The 18,001-nt window shown below is 39.5% G+C and overlaps 1 protein-coding gene across 2 annotated transcripts in view; it reads right to left on the bottom strand.

The window, feature by feature from the left end:
• Positions 1-18,001, bottom strand: part of RABGEF1 (RAB guanine nucleotide exchange factor 1) — a 38,496-nt gene that overhangs the window by 16,393 nt on the left and 4,102 nt on the right. For both annotated transcript variants that reach the window (XM_088152234.1, XM_088152235.1), the window contains exons 2-3: positions 13,975-14,163; positions 11,671-11,828 (exon numbers count right to left, since the gene is read on the bottom strand). In XM_088152234.1, coding sequence (XP_088008360.1) covers positions 11,671-11,828; positions 13,975-14,153 — 337 coding nt within the window. In that variant the 5' untranslated portion in view covers positions 14,154-14,163. The remainder of the gene's footprint in view (positions 1-11,670; positions 11,829-13,974; positions 14,164-18,001) is intronic.

The following is an 18,001-nucleotide window of genomic DNA, read 5'->3' as shown; positions in this document are numbered from 1 at the left end:
ATTTAAAACAAAGATATAATTTCAAAAGAATATTTGAATATCTTGTGTAGTAACAGATATAATATCTCGACAGGAAACAATGAAGAAATATATCAGAAGAACTATGTTAAATTATGGCAAGAGATTAAAAGAGACCTTGAAAGGTAGAAGAACCTAAAGCTATCTTTTTGTTGTTGTTGTTCAGTCGTTAAGTCATGTCAGACTCTTCATGATCCCATAAACCATATCGCACCAGGCCTTCCAGGCCTTCACTGCCTCCTGGAGTTTGCTCATTTTCATGTTCATTGCTTTGGTGATGCTATCTAACCATCTCATCCTCTGCTGTCCCCTTCTCCTTTTCCCTTCAATCTTTCCCAGCATCAGGGTCTTCTCCAAAGAGTCCTCTCTTTGCATTAGGTGGCCAAAGTATCTGAGCTTGAGCTTCAGTATCAATCTTTCCAATGAGCAGCCAGGGTTGATTTCCTTTAGGACTGACTGGTTTGACCTTCTGGCAGTCCAAGGGACTCTTAAGAATCTTCTCCAGCACCACAATTCAAAGGCATCAGTTCTTTGGTGCTCAGCCTTCCTTATGGTCCAGCTCACACAGCCATACATTGCTACTGGAAAAATCAGAGCTCTGATTATGCGGATCTTTGTCCGCAAGGTGATGTCTCTGCTTTTTAATATGCTGTCTAGGTTTGCCATAGCTTTCCTCCCAAGGAGCAAACGTCTTTTAATTTTATGGCTACAGTCTCTGTCTGCGGTGATCTTGGAGCCCAAATAAATAAAAACTGTTATTGTTTTCATTTCTACCCCTTCTATTTGCCAGGAAAAGCTATCTTAGTTAGGATCTACTGCAATTATCAAAATGAATATACTACCCAAGATAACCATTTACTTCAAATGGCACCAATCAGAATTTTGGAGAGAATTTTACAAGAATGGCAAGAAACTGTCAGTAAATTCATATGGAGTAGGAAAACATCTAGAATCAAACAAAAAATCCTACAAGACTGCAAAGAGAGAGGAGGCCTTGCCCTTCCAAATTTTAAACTGCATCATAAAGTAAGCTGCCTGTCATGGATAACAGAGTGAATAAAATTTCTGAATAGCAGAATGGCAATTCTTAGCCAATGGACTTCATAGATACTTATGGTACAGAGATACAAAGGGGGATAAAAACTTAAAAGGATATATTATTAGACAAAGTTTGATAAAACTATGAATTTCACAAAGGGAATAATAGGCCTAACAATTTTACCTCTAGCTTCTCCTTCAAATGCTTTTCATGTTGGAGATAATTACAGCAAGAAAAGTGTAATTACACATGCAGATATGGTTCGCTCAGATTCTACGAATAAACTAAAAACACAGCAAGAACTACTTACTGAAGGCTGGAATATACCATGGTTGATGTATTTACAAATAGTCAGATGGATATAATCAGATCTCAAGAAGGAAGAAGGGACATTAAGAAAAAAAACCCAGAATTTGAAACACTAATACAAAACCAACACCACCTATTAGGGCGTATATCGTATAAATTTTTATTAAATATGACACATAGACAGAACAAACAAAAAATTGTATGACAAAATGGATGCAAAACTTTAAAGAAACAGTTACAATACAACAGTGGGAAGAATTATGGACTACATCTATAAAACTCACACCAAGTTATAACCTAAAGGAAAATTGGTACATAATGTTTTACAGATGGCATACAACTCCATCAATAATATCTAAGATAGACAGATCATACAGTAACAAATGTTGGAAATGTCATGAAACAGAAGAAATGTTTCATGACATATGGTAGACACCCCAAAGTAGTGGAAAGTCATACATAGTATAATGAAGAAAAAAATTAAATTCAAAATGAAATCACAACTTTTCTTACTAGGTATAATCTCAGAAAAAATCAACAAGAAACATCATAATTTAATGATATGTATGCTTACAGCACCAAGAATAAATTTTGCTCAACACTGGAAGAAAGACACAATTCCAAAAATATCTGATTTGGAACTTAAACTTGGAGAATAGGTAGCAAAGGCAAGACTAGCAGTATATATACATAACAGAAGTTTAACTAAATTTAAGCAAGAGTGGTTCCCATACATAAAACACATCACGCAGCATGGGGCGTTTAGCATGCAGAGTTTGGGGGCTGCCTGAAAAACCTTTGTGCTGAAATCCAAACAGGATTTCAGCATGGGGTGTTTAGCACACAGAGTTTTGGGGGCTGCCTGAAAATGCCCCGTGCCAAAATCCTGCTTGGATTTCCGCACAATGATTTTTCAGGCAGCCCTCAGAGATGAGAAGAAGTCCTCTCAGCAGGCAGCAGCAGCTTGCAACCTTTCCTGGCAGGCAGCATTGCAAATGGTGATCACATGATCATGAGGTGCTTGGCAACCAGTTATAAGGGCAAACGGACTGCCAAGGGCCCAGAACACTGTAATTTCAGGTCAGGTCATAAGTCCCTTCATTCAGCACTGTCGTAACTTCGAACTGTTGCTGAACGAATGGTCATTAAGCGAAGACTACCTGGAAGTCCAACAATTTCATTGTTAGCTGCTCCTCTAAAAGCTTTTCATGTTGGAGATAATTACAGTCAGAAAAGTCATAATTACATATACAGACAGGGTCCACCCAGATCAGAAGAATACAGTAGATTAAAGACACAGCAAGAATTACCTGGCAAAGGCCAGAATGTACCATTTAATTTTTTAATCAATGTAAAATACAGTGGTACCTCGGAATATGAATGCCTCTACAAACGAACTTTTCGGGTTACGACCAGCTCCGGCCGCAAAAATTTACCTCAATGTGCGAACTCCGCCTCGGGGTACGGTCATTTTTCCGCCCTGACATGTGGTCCGTGGCCACTTTTCTGCCCCTGACACATGGTCCACGGCCATTTTCCCACCGCGCCCCATGGCGCCCGGCCGTTTTCCCGCCCCGCCGTGCGGCGCCCGGCCGTTTTCCCGCCCCGCCATGCGGCGCCCAGCCGTTTTCCCACCCCTGACGCGTGGTCCGCAGACGCCAGAACGGATTAATGGTAATTACATTAAACCTTATGGGAAAATTTGCTTCGGGGTGCGACCAAATTCGGAGGGCGGAACAGATTAACCGGATTTACACTGAACCCTATGGGGAAATTTGCGTCGGGTTACGACCAACTCGGGATACGCCCAGAGTCACGGAACGGATTAAGTTCATATCCCGAGGTACCACTGTAATAATAAACTCAGTGGCACAGGGAGCCTGAAAGAAAGTATTAACAGGCACCATATTGCCCATTCCCCAGATCAGTTCATGCCAAAGGAGTATCATGGCAAGTGGCAAATGTAGTAGCAAGAGTCCATACTAGCCAAACTACTCAACGACCAATGCATCCACTGGAAATACTGTAGATAGGGTCCTTGACATGACAGGCAATAAAAGGGGCAATGCAATGCAAGAATGTAAGTTTGGCTGACTACAAACACCTAGCAAGGTCTATAGACCTAATTCGTATTCAGTACAGTATTGCATCTGAATAATCCCTATCTTGAGTTAAAATGTATAGCATTTGGGGCACACCCAAAAAGAAACAAAATGCAAGGCAAAAAGTGTTGTTTCATCTAAACAGCAGCATCAATTCACCCACCTTTCAGTTTGCTAACCAGCACTGTTCAAAATGAAGCACGGAAGAAACAAATGTAGCAGGATGAAGGGAAAGAAGCATGAGACAAAGAAAGAAAACACAGAGAATTTCAATCAGCACCTCACATATGCAAGCCAAGCACTAATGCATCTAACATAAAGAATGATTAATGTGAGGACAGCAAGGAATGAAGAATACTGAAAGCATTTATTATGAAAACATGGCAGCTAACTTCACATTTTTCTCCATGTGGGGATTTATAGGGTTGCTGCCAAGTGCCTGAACACAGAGAAGTCTGATATTGTTGTAAGCTGCCATGAATCTAAATGATTCAGCAGTGTACAAATTTAATAAACAAAGAAATACTTTGTACTGTCGAAGGCTTTCACGGCCGGCATACGATGGCTGGTGTGGGTCTTCCGGGCTGTGTGGCCGTGTTCTGGAAGTTTTGTTTCCTAACGTTTTGCCAGCACCTGTGACCGGCATCTTCAGAGTGCAGGAGCACAGACAGGAGCAGTTCTCTCTGTGCCCAGGGTGATGTGACCCTTTTTGTGGGTATTTATAGAGATTTCCAATTTCCAAACAATCTTCAGACCCACCAGAAAAGTACAAGAAGTGCTAAAATCAGCAAAAGACAAAAGGGATCCCCTCACCGCCTCAGGAGGATACCGCATACCATGCAGTTGCGGGCAAGTATACATCGGGACCACAAACGCAGCATCCATACCAGGATAAAAGAACACGAAAGACACTGCAGACTACAGCAACCAGAAAAATCTGCAGTAGCTGAACATGCTCTCAAGCACACTGGACACAAAATCCTATTTGAAAACACAGAGATACTGGACAACACCAACAGCCACTATACCAGGCTATACCGGGAAGCCATTGAGATTCACAAACACCAGCACAGTTTCAATAAAAAAGAGGAGAGTCTAAAAATCAACAAAACCTGGCTACCAATCCTGAAAAATACAGCCTGCAAAAGGTCAACGAACTCAGCTCAACCACCAGGACATGTGAACAGTTCACACAATGAACTTGCTAACCACCCCCAGCAGCCCCTCGTTAACAATCCAATAGAAGAAAAAACCCTGCCTAATCCCCAGGAAGATACACACAGATGCTGCACCAAAACAAGCAGCCACTCAGTAACCCAACCCCCCACACACACCTCCAATCCGCCCCTTCCCCCCCACTCAGATCTCTATAAATACCCACAAAAGGGTCACATCATCCTGGGCACAGAGAGGACTGCTCCTGTCTGTGCTCCTGCACTCTGAAGATGCCGGTCACAGGTGCTGGCGAAACGTTAGGAAACAAAACTTCCAGAACACGGCCACACAGCCCGGAAGACCCACACCAGCCAAAGAAATACTTTGTTTTCATGATCTGAACATTCACAAATGATTTGTTACATACCTATACAAAAGTTTAAATTCTTTTTAAAATTTCAAAATTTCAAAAAGTAAATGCAATCATTAATGTGGTCATAATGATGGTGGGCTACTATACTCTTGGGTTGACCCTATGTGCTAGTGCAAAAGGTCAAAACTATAACTGAGGCTTATGCAAGTATTTAAATCACACTTCTACCTTATTTTCCTTTCCTTGCTTCACTTGAGTCAGTTATAACATAAGACTCTCAGATGAGGTACTTTCTACTGGTAAAACACCATAAATAAATGTCCACTATGGAAGACTAAATGGGAAGAACAACCCAACTGACTTGCTTCCAACAGCTCAAGGAACCCCAAAACTACAACTCCTAGCCAGTATGAAGTACTGCTGCAGACACACTCAAGATAGGGTTCAAAGGTCCCAGCTCTTCCTGCAGACTTCCTTGGGCCAGATGGGGAGTTCCTGCCAATACTAGAGCATCATATGCCACTGACCTGACACACAGGGAGAGACAGTTTTTAACCCAATTGCATATTTTAAAAATTACAAGTGAGGCCTCAAGCGTTTAAAACTGTAATGATCTTCACTGGCCATTTATATAAGATCTGATTAAGCAACTGCAAGAGCTAAGTGGCTTTTAGCTAAGCTGCATATTTTATGCTAGGGATGGCAACACAGTACTCAATGTCTATCTTTGATCTACACTATTTGGCAGACTAGATGCCCACAATCTTGGGCTTATATGTATCTTTTTATACTTCCATTTCAAAAGGAGAAACAAGTTCCAACATTTAGCTTGCATTGCTAGACAGAAAAAGGAAGACATAAAGCTGTTTTCCAGTATTTCCTAGGACAATAATTATTTCTACACAGCTAAATTATTCTGGAGGAGCAAAAAACCCAAACATACAAAAACAAAAAGGCCACAGTCATAAGAGTGCCCAGCGGAGCCACTATAAATGGCTTTTTAAACACCACTGCTTTTAAATACCTGCCAAGAAAAACTAATCATAACATTTGCTAGGTACATGATCCAGTACTGCAGATTATGACCACTGCAGACCAGGGTCAAAGTGTGCTATGGTAGCAAACAATGCAATAAAATAAAGAGTGTCTTGAAAATATGTATGGAGGAGATCAGAAACAACTATTATACTTGATATCTAATTGAAGCCTGTGGACACGGAGGTAGTATATCTCTAGAAGAGAATATGTGTAGCTCAGGATTGAACTATGGAGTCCTTGGGGTTCTCTGAGCTTGGTTGTTTTCTTGCAAACGTTTCGTTACCCAGCTCTCTAAATGCCAGATAGCAGCACAGAGAGATGATTCTCTTTTTATAAGCATGGTTGAAAGCTGGACCTCTGTTCTGATCAACAAGGAAAATGGATCCAGCAACAAAAATGTTATAGTTACATTAGTGGCAGACCTCAACTATTAATGGTACACATAAATAGATAAACAGATAAATTAATGGTACACATCAGTAGTCAGTTGCATTACTAAGAATGGCAACTCCTTGGTCAGAGGCTACATATTACCCATTAAAAGATGCTGAGAACACACAAGGGAGATATATGGCTCTCATGCCCCACTGATTCTGCTCTCCCATGCAATACAGCTGGCTGTTGTGGGAAATTGGCCACTATATGAGATACAGCTTGACCTGGGCCATGCAAATCCAGCTAACTATAATTTATGCAATAACACTAATACTTAAATACTAGTGACTTAGCCAGATCCACCAGCCCAGCCTAACTGGCTGCTTTCCAAGCCTAATTCAAGGTGCTCACCTTGGGATACAAAACCTAATACATTACTTCTATACAGACTGCCGCTCTTGTCTCTTCAGTGGGTAACAAGGCATGCTTTACCCTTTCTAGGTGACTTGCTCCACTGCACCATGATACCAACAATAGAGTCTAGCTAGCAGGTGTGTTGGACTGATGAAGTTACTGGCTACCTCTCCACATTTTTATATTTATATATACTTATTAGATTCTTACAGGCTATATATATATAGCACTCCCTCTTCCAATTTCTCCCTACAACCCTCTGAGATGGTTGGCTTAGAGAAGCAGTGAGCTTCCATGGGTCTCCTGGGTCCTAGTCTAACATTTTAAGCACCACATCTGCTATCTGAAGGTTTCCTCATCCCTAGAAACTAAGGAGCACATATGCTGGCAAAATGAATTGCCTGCCTTTACAAGGCAAATAGACAAGTTAAAGTATGTATATAAAAAATCTTTCACATCAGGTTCTGAACCATCCAAATTTCTGCATTATAATTATGCCATTTCCTTCACAGATAAGCGACCAGGATATTCCAGAAAAGTGGGTTTTTCTAGAACTATCAAACACTTAGGTATTTTTGTTCAGCATTATCCTCTCAAAACTCTTAGGCGTTTTTCCTTAATTCAGTAATTTCTAATAATGCTAGAATACGATCCCTCTTCACAATCACCCGCATTCAATTTACCCCGGCTATTGGAGATCCCACATACCTGGAGGACCCCCGGTTGGGGAATGCTGCCCTTAGTGTGTGAGAGGGCAAGTAAGCCCTTGAAAATGTACACTCTCCTGTGAGTTGAGCTCTACTCCTCATGACTTCATGGATACACCCAAATAGTTTTCTTAGCAGCATTTTGGAATTGGGTTGCCACTACCTTCTTCCAGGACACCTTTTGACTTCCAACAGTTCCGGTATTTCCTGATAGTTAATATTTGGTTAAGAGACTAACATGGCCCTCAGTAACTTCTGAGTCTAGACAAGATCAGCCAAGTGCTCCTAACCCAGTGTTTCTCAACCTTGGGAACTTTAAGATGTGTGGATTTCAACTCCCAAAATTCCCCAGCCAGCATGGGTGGTTGGCGAATTCTGGGAGTTGAAGTCCACACATTTTAAAGTTCCCAAGGTTGAGAAACACTGTCCTAACCAAATACTGCACACTGGCAGAGTAGCCAATATTATTTTTTTTTAAGATGCAAAATACATATTTTCAGTCCTAACTGTCTTTTCTAACTGTATAGAAAAAGGATGTGACAAATCTGCTAGACTGGATATTAAAAATGTTGTTACTGATCTATTTGGCATTTTACATTTATACTGTTCAAGGAAATTATCTTCCATAATCTGCTGTGCTCCTGATGCTAACAGGTAATTGGCCATGCTATCTGAGAACTGTGGGAGTTATGATGAATGAAAAAAAAAATGCTAGAAATATTTGGTTTTTATCTTTTACTGTTAGATGGAGGAGGAGGAGGGATTGTCCCATCACTTTCAAAGTCTGCTTTGGTACCTCCAGCATCTTCTGGCTGGGTGATATTAAAAAAAATAAAAACCTGACTTGATACAGAATAATTTGTTATGCTATAAGTCAGAAAAAAATTATCTCAAATCTTTCATTAAACTACCTGGCTTTAAAAATATATATATACATACAGTTTGAGCAGCTAATCTGAACAGTCCATAAAATGCTTGGCAGAAAGCTGAAGGAGACCATAAATAGGCAGCCCAAATGAATGGAAATAAGAAAAAGCATCACAACATGCATCTGAAACCACTTGGAAAACTATTTCTGTTAAAGCTGGATCTCACTGTCCTCATCTTTGAAAGACAGTAACAAAAATTCCAACAGGAGGGTTAAAAAAAAAAGCATAAGGTTTTATACTATACAAACAGCCTCTTTTTTTAAGAGCAGGCATCAAGCCTTCTTGGATGGAAAAATATGCTAGAATTGCATGGATAATCTCTACTGAAATCTTAGAAGCAAGAGGTACAAACAACTCAACTTTTTGTTAATCAGAGAGGGTAGAACCCTCCAAAAGCTAGCAAAAATAAATTTATATCTGGGTAGTCATTAAGACTTGACGCTGATTTGATATCATTTAATTGATCAATCAAAACAAAAAATAGAGAGCTTATGAACTACCTGTCAAGACAAGGAAACACTCAGCCTTATTCATTCTTCATAAAGATTCTCTTTCATTTCATCAAAGAAAATAACACCCACTCCCAGTAGCAGTTGAGTCTTATTTCTCAAAATACATATGACTACTAATTTTTGTTTTACCATTGTTATGGCCTGGAGCAACATTTTGATCTAATTGTTTTCATTTCAAGAAGCTGCCTTACAATTTGCCCTTCCAAAATTAAAAGAAAATGTTTAGATTCAAAGTCATTTCAAGACTTTATCAATTTTTAACTTTGCTTAAAGATTAATAGGTACAAGGGCTTCTTTATAACATAATTAAGCAAATTTTTAAATAGAATTTACAGTATTTTCTGTTGAAGGAAAATACCAGGTTTAGGCTCCATAATTGTGTTTTTTTTTTTAACTTCGATTGTCTGTACTTGTCTCTAGGAAACCTATTTAGGTTTAGAAGATATGGAAGGTTACTCTTGGAATAATTCTAGCTTGGATTCTGCAAAGCTACTAAAACAACCACATGCATGGCTTGACCCTCTGTGCTGTATTACCTTCAGTAGGAGAAGCAAGCTCCCAAAATGGAGTAAACATCTCCTTCAAGTCCCTTAGAAGGTTATCAGCACTGACTTCCTCCCCAAGCTGTTCAGGCTTAAAACTAACTGGATTCCCGAATGGCCAGAACAAATGCAAAACAGCAAACGGGACAGCCACAGGCAACAGGGGAAAGAAAGAAGGGAGGCAATGGAGCTACGGTTCATGGTCTGATCTACAGAAAGAGATGACGGTATAATAGCTTGGACATCTGGTGGTCAAGCACTTTGAAAGTGATGATTGAAGAAGAGAAAGCATATTTCAAAACATGTAATAAACACAGAATATGTGACATGAGAAAACAGGCAGTTCTTAACTTTCCAAACTGCACATGCACATGAAAGATGTTAGCAGCTAAGATTAGCACACACACAAGCAGAAAGGAGGTGTTGAAGTGCTGACAGTGGAATGCCAAGGGTTTAATGAGCAGACAAGCCAATGTCTAAGCACAATTTTCCATTGTTCCTTGTACACCTTGTTTGTCCAAATCCAGGACATGAGATTGTGAGGATTTCATAGCACCTAAGCCAGCCAGCTGTTTCACAATGAAATAACTATAAGGTTAGGACACTCCAAAACACTTCTCTGGGCCCACTCCTGTTACTGGATATACAGTAAGCCGACAATGTAGCCTTTTCAGGTGTAGTGGACAGAATTTGAAATAGCTTCCCAAAATGCTTGTTTCACTCCACCACTGCTCATTTCAATCAGCAATTTTATTCCAGCAGGTGTTGCCTGGATGTTGTTGTAAAATTAAGATTTAACTGCTGCTGAAATTTAATTGACAGTTGTACTTTGCCATTTTACTGTCCTTTAAATTGTTGTGGGGTTTTTTGGTAAAAAAAAAAGGACAAAGTAAAAGGGTTATAAAATTAAGTATAAAGGGCTTAAACACAACTGCAAATATTTACACAGTCCTATAAAAGGATCAAGCAGTATTTGGCTTTGATATGCTATTCATCTGTGCTGATTTTAGTAAGAAGAGGTATAGAAGTACCTGCTTGCACCAGATGGCAAGAAACTTTCATTCACAAAGGTCCCTTAAAGTTGCTGCACAGCTGTTGTTTTTCTATGTTTCAGAACTATCTCAATTATTGTGCATGCTAATATTTGCTTTATTTAAACCTTTGAGTTTCTTCACATCAGCCCATGCTCAAGCAGATATGTAAGGACAAATAACAATGTAAAAAAATCAGTCTCTAAATCTTCCTTTTTTCTTAACTTTTTCCATGCTTGGGTTGACACTGAGTATCTACTGAAAGATTTGATAAGAACCCTTTCTTATTAGTCTAGGGTCCTGCATTTTAAGCATTCATTTTTGTTTAGTTATTCACAGGACAACACATGACACTGGATTATGGCTTAAGGTCTGAGTCGCTTAATTGTTTATAACAACTCATTGGCTCAACAAGTTTATCAGTGATTTATCACTTTGAAGGCAGCTGCCTATCTAAAAGTCTCAGACCTATAAACTGGTTATCCTAAAGACCTTTGGAATAAAAAATCCTTCAGAATTTCAAAGTTACTCTTTAAAAAGTTTGTCCAAATCCAGGACATGAAATCGTGAGGATTTCATAGCATCTAAGCCAGCCAGCTGTTTCACAATTAAATAACTATAAGATTAGGACACCTTTAACCACAGTTTTGGTGACTAATATTCATCAATATTACCAAAAGTAAGAAATTGGAGTTCATTCATACCATCCTTCCATATAAGCCTCTCCAGATATTAAGGTATTCAGGAGATACACTACTGCTGAGCGTACTATGTTTTTCTAGAGTTTAGAGTGAAATTTTCTCCGCACCATAAAAAACTCTTATGGCCAATCTTTGGCTCTTAATGTTTTAATTAGCTGTACATTTGTTTTAACAATCAAGACAGTGCATGTGGAGGGCTTTCAGTGCTGAAGTAGGGCACTTTGGAACTTCTGCTATTATGAATCTTCTACTTTCTGGATAATAATAGAAGGTTCCAAAGGCAATGACTTAGATGCCAGAATGGCCACATGCTCACTAGAAATGCAGAAGACCAATGAAACAGATCAGAACCTTCCAGCAACCTCTTCTATAATAATTGTTTTAAGAAGCAAACATTTCTCTTTCCTTTTTTCTGCCCACCTTACCCTTCTTAGTTCCAGGACGCGAAGATGCTCCAAAAAATTTCTTCACAGTTGCCACCTTCCGCAGCTTCTCACTTGTTTTTTTTTCCTCAAATTTTGTGAAAGTAAGTGATTGAGCCCCATGAGTATTAGCGTAGGCCTCTTCTTCCTCACGCTGCAGCCTATCATTGGGAAGAGAAATATGCAGTCTCAGTTTGCTTAAAAAGTATTGCCAAATGACTAGCAACTTTCCATATATTCTGCTACCAGATCCAGGCTACTAGCAGTATGCAAAATATTTCAACTTCAAAATGCCCCATTTCATGCTGAAAGCAATTATTTCACACACTTGAAACAAGACATTTCAACCATTCTGGAAATTATTAAAGTTTGAAACAGTGTACTATAGCCTCAAAATAGCTGTTCCAAGCTCGATGCATTTCCAGAATGATTGAAACCGTTCATTTCAGACTGCACAACACTACCAGCTACAGAAGGCTCACATGAAAAACAGCCACAAGTAACAGACTCCAGAGCCTTGTCTACACCATGTAGACCAATGAAGTGCCAGAATGGGAACTAATGAATTATTACAGACTGTGTGTCAGGATTCTTGTCCTAATGCTGTTCAGGAAAGTGATGAATGCTACATCAATGAGAAATATCATCACAGTCCACTATGTGGGTTAATTTTCTTGCTTGCACTATTTACCAACTTACGTATTTTCTGGTCTATGCTGCTAAATTTCCATTGGCTCTAAGTGACTTACAGGTATTCCTCGCTTAACAACCACAATAGGGAGTGGAAAATTCATTGTTAAGTGGGGTGGTTGTTAAGCGAGTTGTGCCCAATTTCACAACCTTTTTTGCAGCGGTCATTACGTGAATTACCACAGCCGTTTAGTGAATCAAGCAGTTCCCCATTGATTTTGCTTGCCGGAAGCCAGTTGGGAAGGTCACAAATGGCAATCACATGATCCCGGGATGCTGCAACCATGTAAGTGCGAGCTGGTTGCCAAGCACCCGGATTGCAATCATGTGACCATGGGGGTTCTGTGAGGGTTGTAAGTGTGAGAACCGATTAACCCTTTGTTCAGCACCATTGTAACTCTGACGGTCACTAAATGAATGGTCGTTAAGTGAGGACTACCTGCATAGAAGACCAAAAACATGGGTTTAAAAACACTGGAAACACAAAGCATCAACCAATGCATTATGACAGTGCTGCCTACAAGGGTATGCTAAACATCTCCATATCAAAATACATTCCTAAAGAGCAAAATCTTTATAACCGTTCATAAGCCCAATAAGGTAGAGGAGGACTAAATATCCAGGAATAAGTTTTTCTACAGAAAGGAGCCATCACTGGGAAAGTTTGCCTCCAAGGTCCCTGTAAGCAGCATTCCCTCAAACAGGAACCTTCATGTAGGTCCCTTGTTTGGGTAGAAAGATTCAATCCAGAGAAGGTAGTCTCATTGGTATCCAGTCTCTGAATCATGAATACAGTAGTTTTAAAAGTGACAATCAGCATCTTGAACTGAACCCAAAAGCTAACTGGCAACCAATGCAGCTCCCAAAATAGCAGTATTACAAGGGCAAAATTCAGCGTGCCCATAACCTATAACTACATAGGCAGCTTCATGCTGTACCAGTATTAGCCAGAACCTCTTGAAGACTGAAAGAAAGACCACTGTTGTGATACCTAGAAATTTCATCTCTGAGCATTTCTGTCTTGTACTGCCAACCTACTTTGGAGAAGAGACTAGGAAGCCAAATCAGAACTCCATCCTGCCTCCTTAACACTGTTCTCTAGAGGGGAGGAACTATTAACTTTTAAAAGCAGGTAAGCAGAGACAATCAGGGCCTATCTTCCTGGACAAGAATCCACAAAATTCTAAATAGTCTTTTGGTAGATAGCCAAGCAGATGAAAAACATCAGTTATAGAGCTATAGCTCATCAATCATTATGAGTATTTTTAAAACTGAAATATACAGCAACTGTTTTTTTTATATAATTAAGATGAAGGGGTACCATACTAATACACTTGAGTTTAGATAACAGACCTGAAAAACATTATTCTCTGCTTAAGAAATTCATGGTATTATTTTCTAGAACCCATTACAACACTTTTCATGCTGCAGCTTCATGAAAGCAATTTAAAGTCACTTGATACACTTCCAGCCAATGAATGTACACTTTGCCAGAGCTAAAAGTTGCATCTTAAAACCCAAACAATATTTCATGTGATTTAGCTGACAGTGGAGGGTATTGGTGGTGTTTACAGAAAAAACATTCTAGAGCTCATAATTTCCCCAGGATCTTCTTACCTCTCAGCAAGCTCCCAGTCTTCCTGGATTTGCTTCTGCTTGGCCTTTTGGTACTCTTCTCTCCAGCACTTGGAGCAGAAGCCCTGCCAAGCTGGGTTACCATAGTAACCACATCCTTTTTTGCAGAGCAACTCCGACTGATCAACATGGATCCCTCGGCGTTCTGACTTCAGACTCATCTTGCTCCTGCTGCAAAGAGGAAAGAGAGCAATTTAGGCATCCTTGCACAAATCAAAGAAAAAGCAGGCTAATATTCTATCAAGAAAAAAAAACCACATGTAATACTCCCCCACTTGCCAAACCTTTTATAAGCTTAGGTAAAAATAAAGACCAGTAAGTTATTTTCAACATCCAGAGCATGAGTTTTGCAGTCCTAGAATACTACTCCATAGTGCTTGAGGATTTCCATAGTGCTTGAGAGACAACAAGCTAAAAAACTTAGCAGAGGAATATGGATATATGCAACCAGGTTGACCAGCAAGGCCTAGATCTAAAGATGTAAATCCAAAATCACAGTTGAAAATTAGATTTTAAAGTCAAGTAGTAGGATGGAAAATTGTCAGCTTATCAACAATACAAGACAGCATTCTGGCAGAAGGCTCAGCACTAGATTTTTATTCATTCATCTAAATATCCAAAAATTAAAACTCTCCTGCCTCAGCCAATAGATGCTAATCAGAGGTACAATGGTAACTGCTAAAAAAAAAAATGTTACATTTATACATGTAACTTTTTTCAACAGAGAAAACAGAAAACTTTCTGTTTCCTCTATTGATTAGGATAATTTGCATAGAGTACATTGGACAGAAAATGTTTTGAAACTTAAAGAATGATCAATATAGAATCATTCCTGATGAACTGTTACAAAGTTGTCATTTTATTCCAACTTACAAGTCATTCTCATATACACATACACATATAGTACACATACACATATATGGCCTCAAAAACAAGATTGCCTACTCTTTGGTTTCAACTGGGATCTTTTCATTATTATTGATGAATTCATGAAATAGATTCTCACCCCATCACTAACCCCATAGTTTAGCCTTCATTAATAGTTATATTTCTCCCATTGGGCAACTTCTCCATCACCATATACCTATCTCTCACCCATAATTTGCTAATCAATTAAAGAAAATGAAAACCGAAAAACCCAGACACTACCAACAATACAAGAATGTTGTTAAAACTGATGGAAATGGCAGAAAATGATAAACTGACTTGTTTATTAAAAGAAAAATCAAATAATTATTACCTTAAAGAATGGAAACCATTGATGGACTATTTGCAAAATGCAGGCGGGGTGAAGCTTACATGGGGATTTGAAGATTAGATTATAAATGTAATGAGATATGTTTTGACAAAGAATTATTCCTACTTAATGCATTAAAAACTAGCACCTATGATACTCTTATTATTCTTAAGACCAGAGATAGATTGGAAGCTATCTATTTTTCATGTCTTTTTTCTTTTTCTTTTACTTTATCTCACTTTTTCTTTTCCTTTTCTTTATAATTTGTATTTTCAATTTTCTTTTTCATTTCTAACTTTTAGCTTTGTAATTTTAAAATCTCAATAAAATACTATTAAAAAAAATTAAAGAAAATGAAAACCCATTCCACTCTCCTCTCAGTTCTGTGACACATAGGAAACTGTCCTCAGGTATATCCCTTAAGTAGTATTACTGCCATGAGACAGTCCAGAAACTGAAACTAAAATTGAGAAACTTTTAAGTCATCCTGTCAGTTGTCACAGGATAAGTCTCCCCTGGTATTTCTCAGCGTGCCTTTCGTTATTGATTATATCAAGGGCAACATTAAGGAATCCAAGGGGCATTTCTCCTGCAAAAGTGGCCATGCAACATTGTTAGTGCCCGACAGTTAGGGATCTGGCCATAGTAGAGGTGCAGCTACAGAACACCAGGGCTGTCAGTGCCCACAGAATGTCACAACCAGTCAAATTTGCCAGTTCAGCAGTAGACACTCAAAGCCATACAACACTATAGCCCAGTGTTTCTCAAACTCAGCAACTGGGTCCAATTCAAGATGTTGGTTATCACCTTGAAAGCCCTTCATGGCACAGGACCAGGTTATCTGAGGAATCATCTCGCCCCCATTATATCAGCCTGCCCCACTCAGTCTGGCAGAAGGGGCATGTTGCAGACCCCACCAGTCAAAGAATTTCAACTGGTGGGATCTAGGAAGAGGGCCTTTTCTGCTGTGGCCCCCACTCTGTGGAACAACTTACCACCCAAGGTGCGGTGTACCCCCACTCTTATGACCTTCAGGAAGAGTGTGAAATCTTGGCTATGCCAGATGGCCTGAAGGCCAGATGGGGGCTTGCACCAGTGGAAGTGGCTTGTGGGGTAATTGATTTTACCTCCCCCCCCGTCATCTTGAATGTTTTTAGTTTTTATGTATAGGGTTTGTTTTATATACCCTGACTTTTTAATTAATTAATGTGGGTATTTATTTTTTAAGAGTTTTGGGGTTTTACTCTAATTATGAGCCACCCAGAGTCACCCGCTGGGGGAGATGGGCAGCACACAAATTTAATAAATAAATAAATAAATATAACATTTTAAGATGTCTGGACTTCAACTCCCAGCATCCCAAAGCCATGGTATCATTATCACATAGGACAAGGTAACTTCACACCAATTCAACTTCAAAATAATCAGTCTCTTAGAGTGCTTGCAGTACCTCCAGGCAGCACATGCCCAGGCAGAACAAGGAGAAAAAAGGCCACACAAAATAGTAGAGACATTGATTTAATCTCTAGAATCAAATAAAAGAGATCTCTAGAATCAAAGAGAAGAAACTGATGCTACTAAGGTTCAAAATACAATGTAGGACCTTCCATGGAACTGACCTTAATACACATTGTAAGGAGATTAGACAGGGGCTGGATAATCAAACCACACCCAGTGGTACAATGACTACAATAACAGTATGTTATTCATACAAGTTATCAAGTTAAACAAGCCAGCAAGGAGGGACTATGTGCTGCAGGAGTCTCCTTTAAAAAACATCCTATTAAGTTATGATAGCTTCAAAGATTCTTCCCAAAGACAGCAAAAGTGGTCTTCTCAAACAGATGCATTTCAGCTATATGTATAGGCCTGGCATGCAGAAGTACATACAATGAATGTGTGTCAGTCCTTTAAAAATAAAAGCCAAGACTACTGGCAGAATAATGTATCTATTAAAGTCAAATACCTCCATGTCAAGCTAAACTCCTGGTGATTTTATGCACGGGCTGTTGAGTTTTCTTGAAAACAATACTGTATATAAACAGTTCACTATTATCTTGTTTAGGGATGATTTCAGCTTCCCTGACTCTCTAATCTACTGTCCTGCAATTTCTTAGTGATCTTCCATCCATGTATTAATCCTCCTTAGCTTTCTGAGATCAGCCAAGGTCTAACAGGTTCTGCCATCTACTATGAAAACACTTACAACATTCATCTTAACAGGGGCTGGATAATCAAACCACACCCAGTGGTACAATGACTACAATAACAGATCTGACATCCCATCAGATCTGGCAGAGGAGGCATGCTGCGGATCCCGTCTGCTAGAGAATTACACTTGGCAGTTCCAAGGAGGCAGGCCTTCTCTGCTGTGGTGCCCGCCTTGTGGAATCTTCTCCCCCCGGAAGTGAGATTAGCTCCATCCCGCTTAACATTCCATAAGTCTCTCAAGACCTAGTTATGTGATCAGGCCTGGGGCTCCCAGGGGACCAGGGAGATTTTACAATGGCTCCCTTATTAATTTTATCCCCTCCTGTTTTGTGTGTTTTTAGTTTTTTATGTATAATTGTTTTTATGTATTTATTTTTTAATTGTTGTACGCTGCCCAGAGTCACCTTGTATGAGATGGGCGGCTATATAAATACAATAAATAAATAGTTACAACCCAAGCTCATTTTATGCTCAGTACTTCTTCAGATTGGTTTGGGGGGGGCGGTTAGCACACACATTCCCTGCCACCAAACCAGGGCAGAAAAGAGTACCAGGGTGCCA

Source organism: Python bivittatus, unplaced genomic scaffold (genome assembly GCF_059951505.1).
Source record: "Python bivittatus isolate LINGU-HERP-01145 unplaced genomic scaffold, Pbiv_v1 ctg000690_np1212, whole genome shotgun sequence".
NCBI classification, from domain to species: domain Eukaryota; kingdom Metazoa; phylum Chordata; class Lepidosauria; order Squamata; family Pythonidae; genus Python; species Python bivittatus.
Note: the sequence above shows the minus strand (reverse complement) of the source record. Positions and strands in the feature narration are given on the sequence as shown.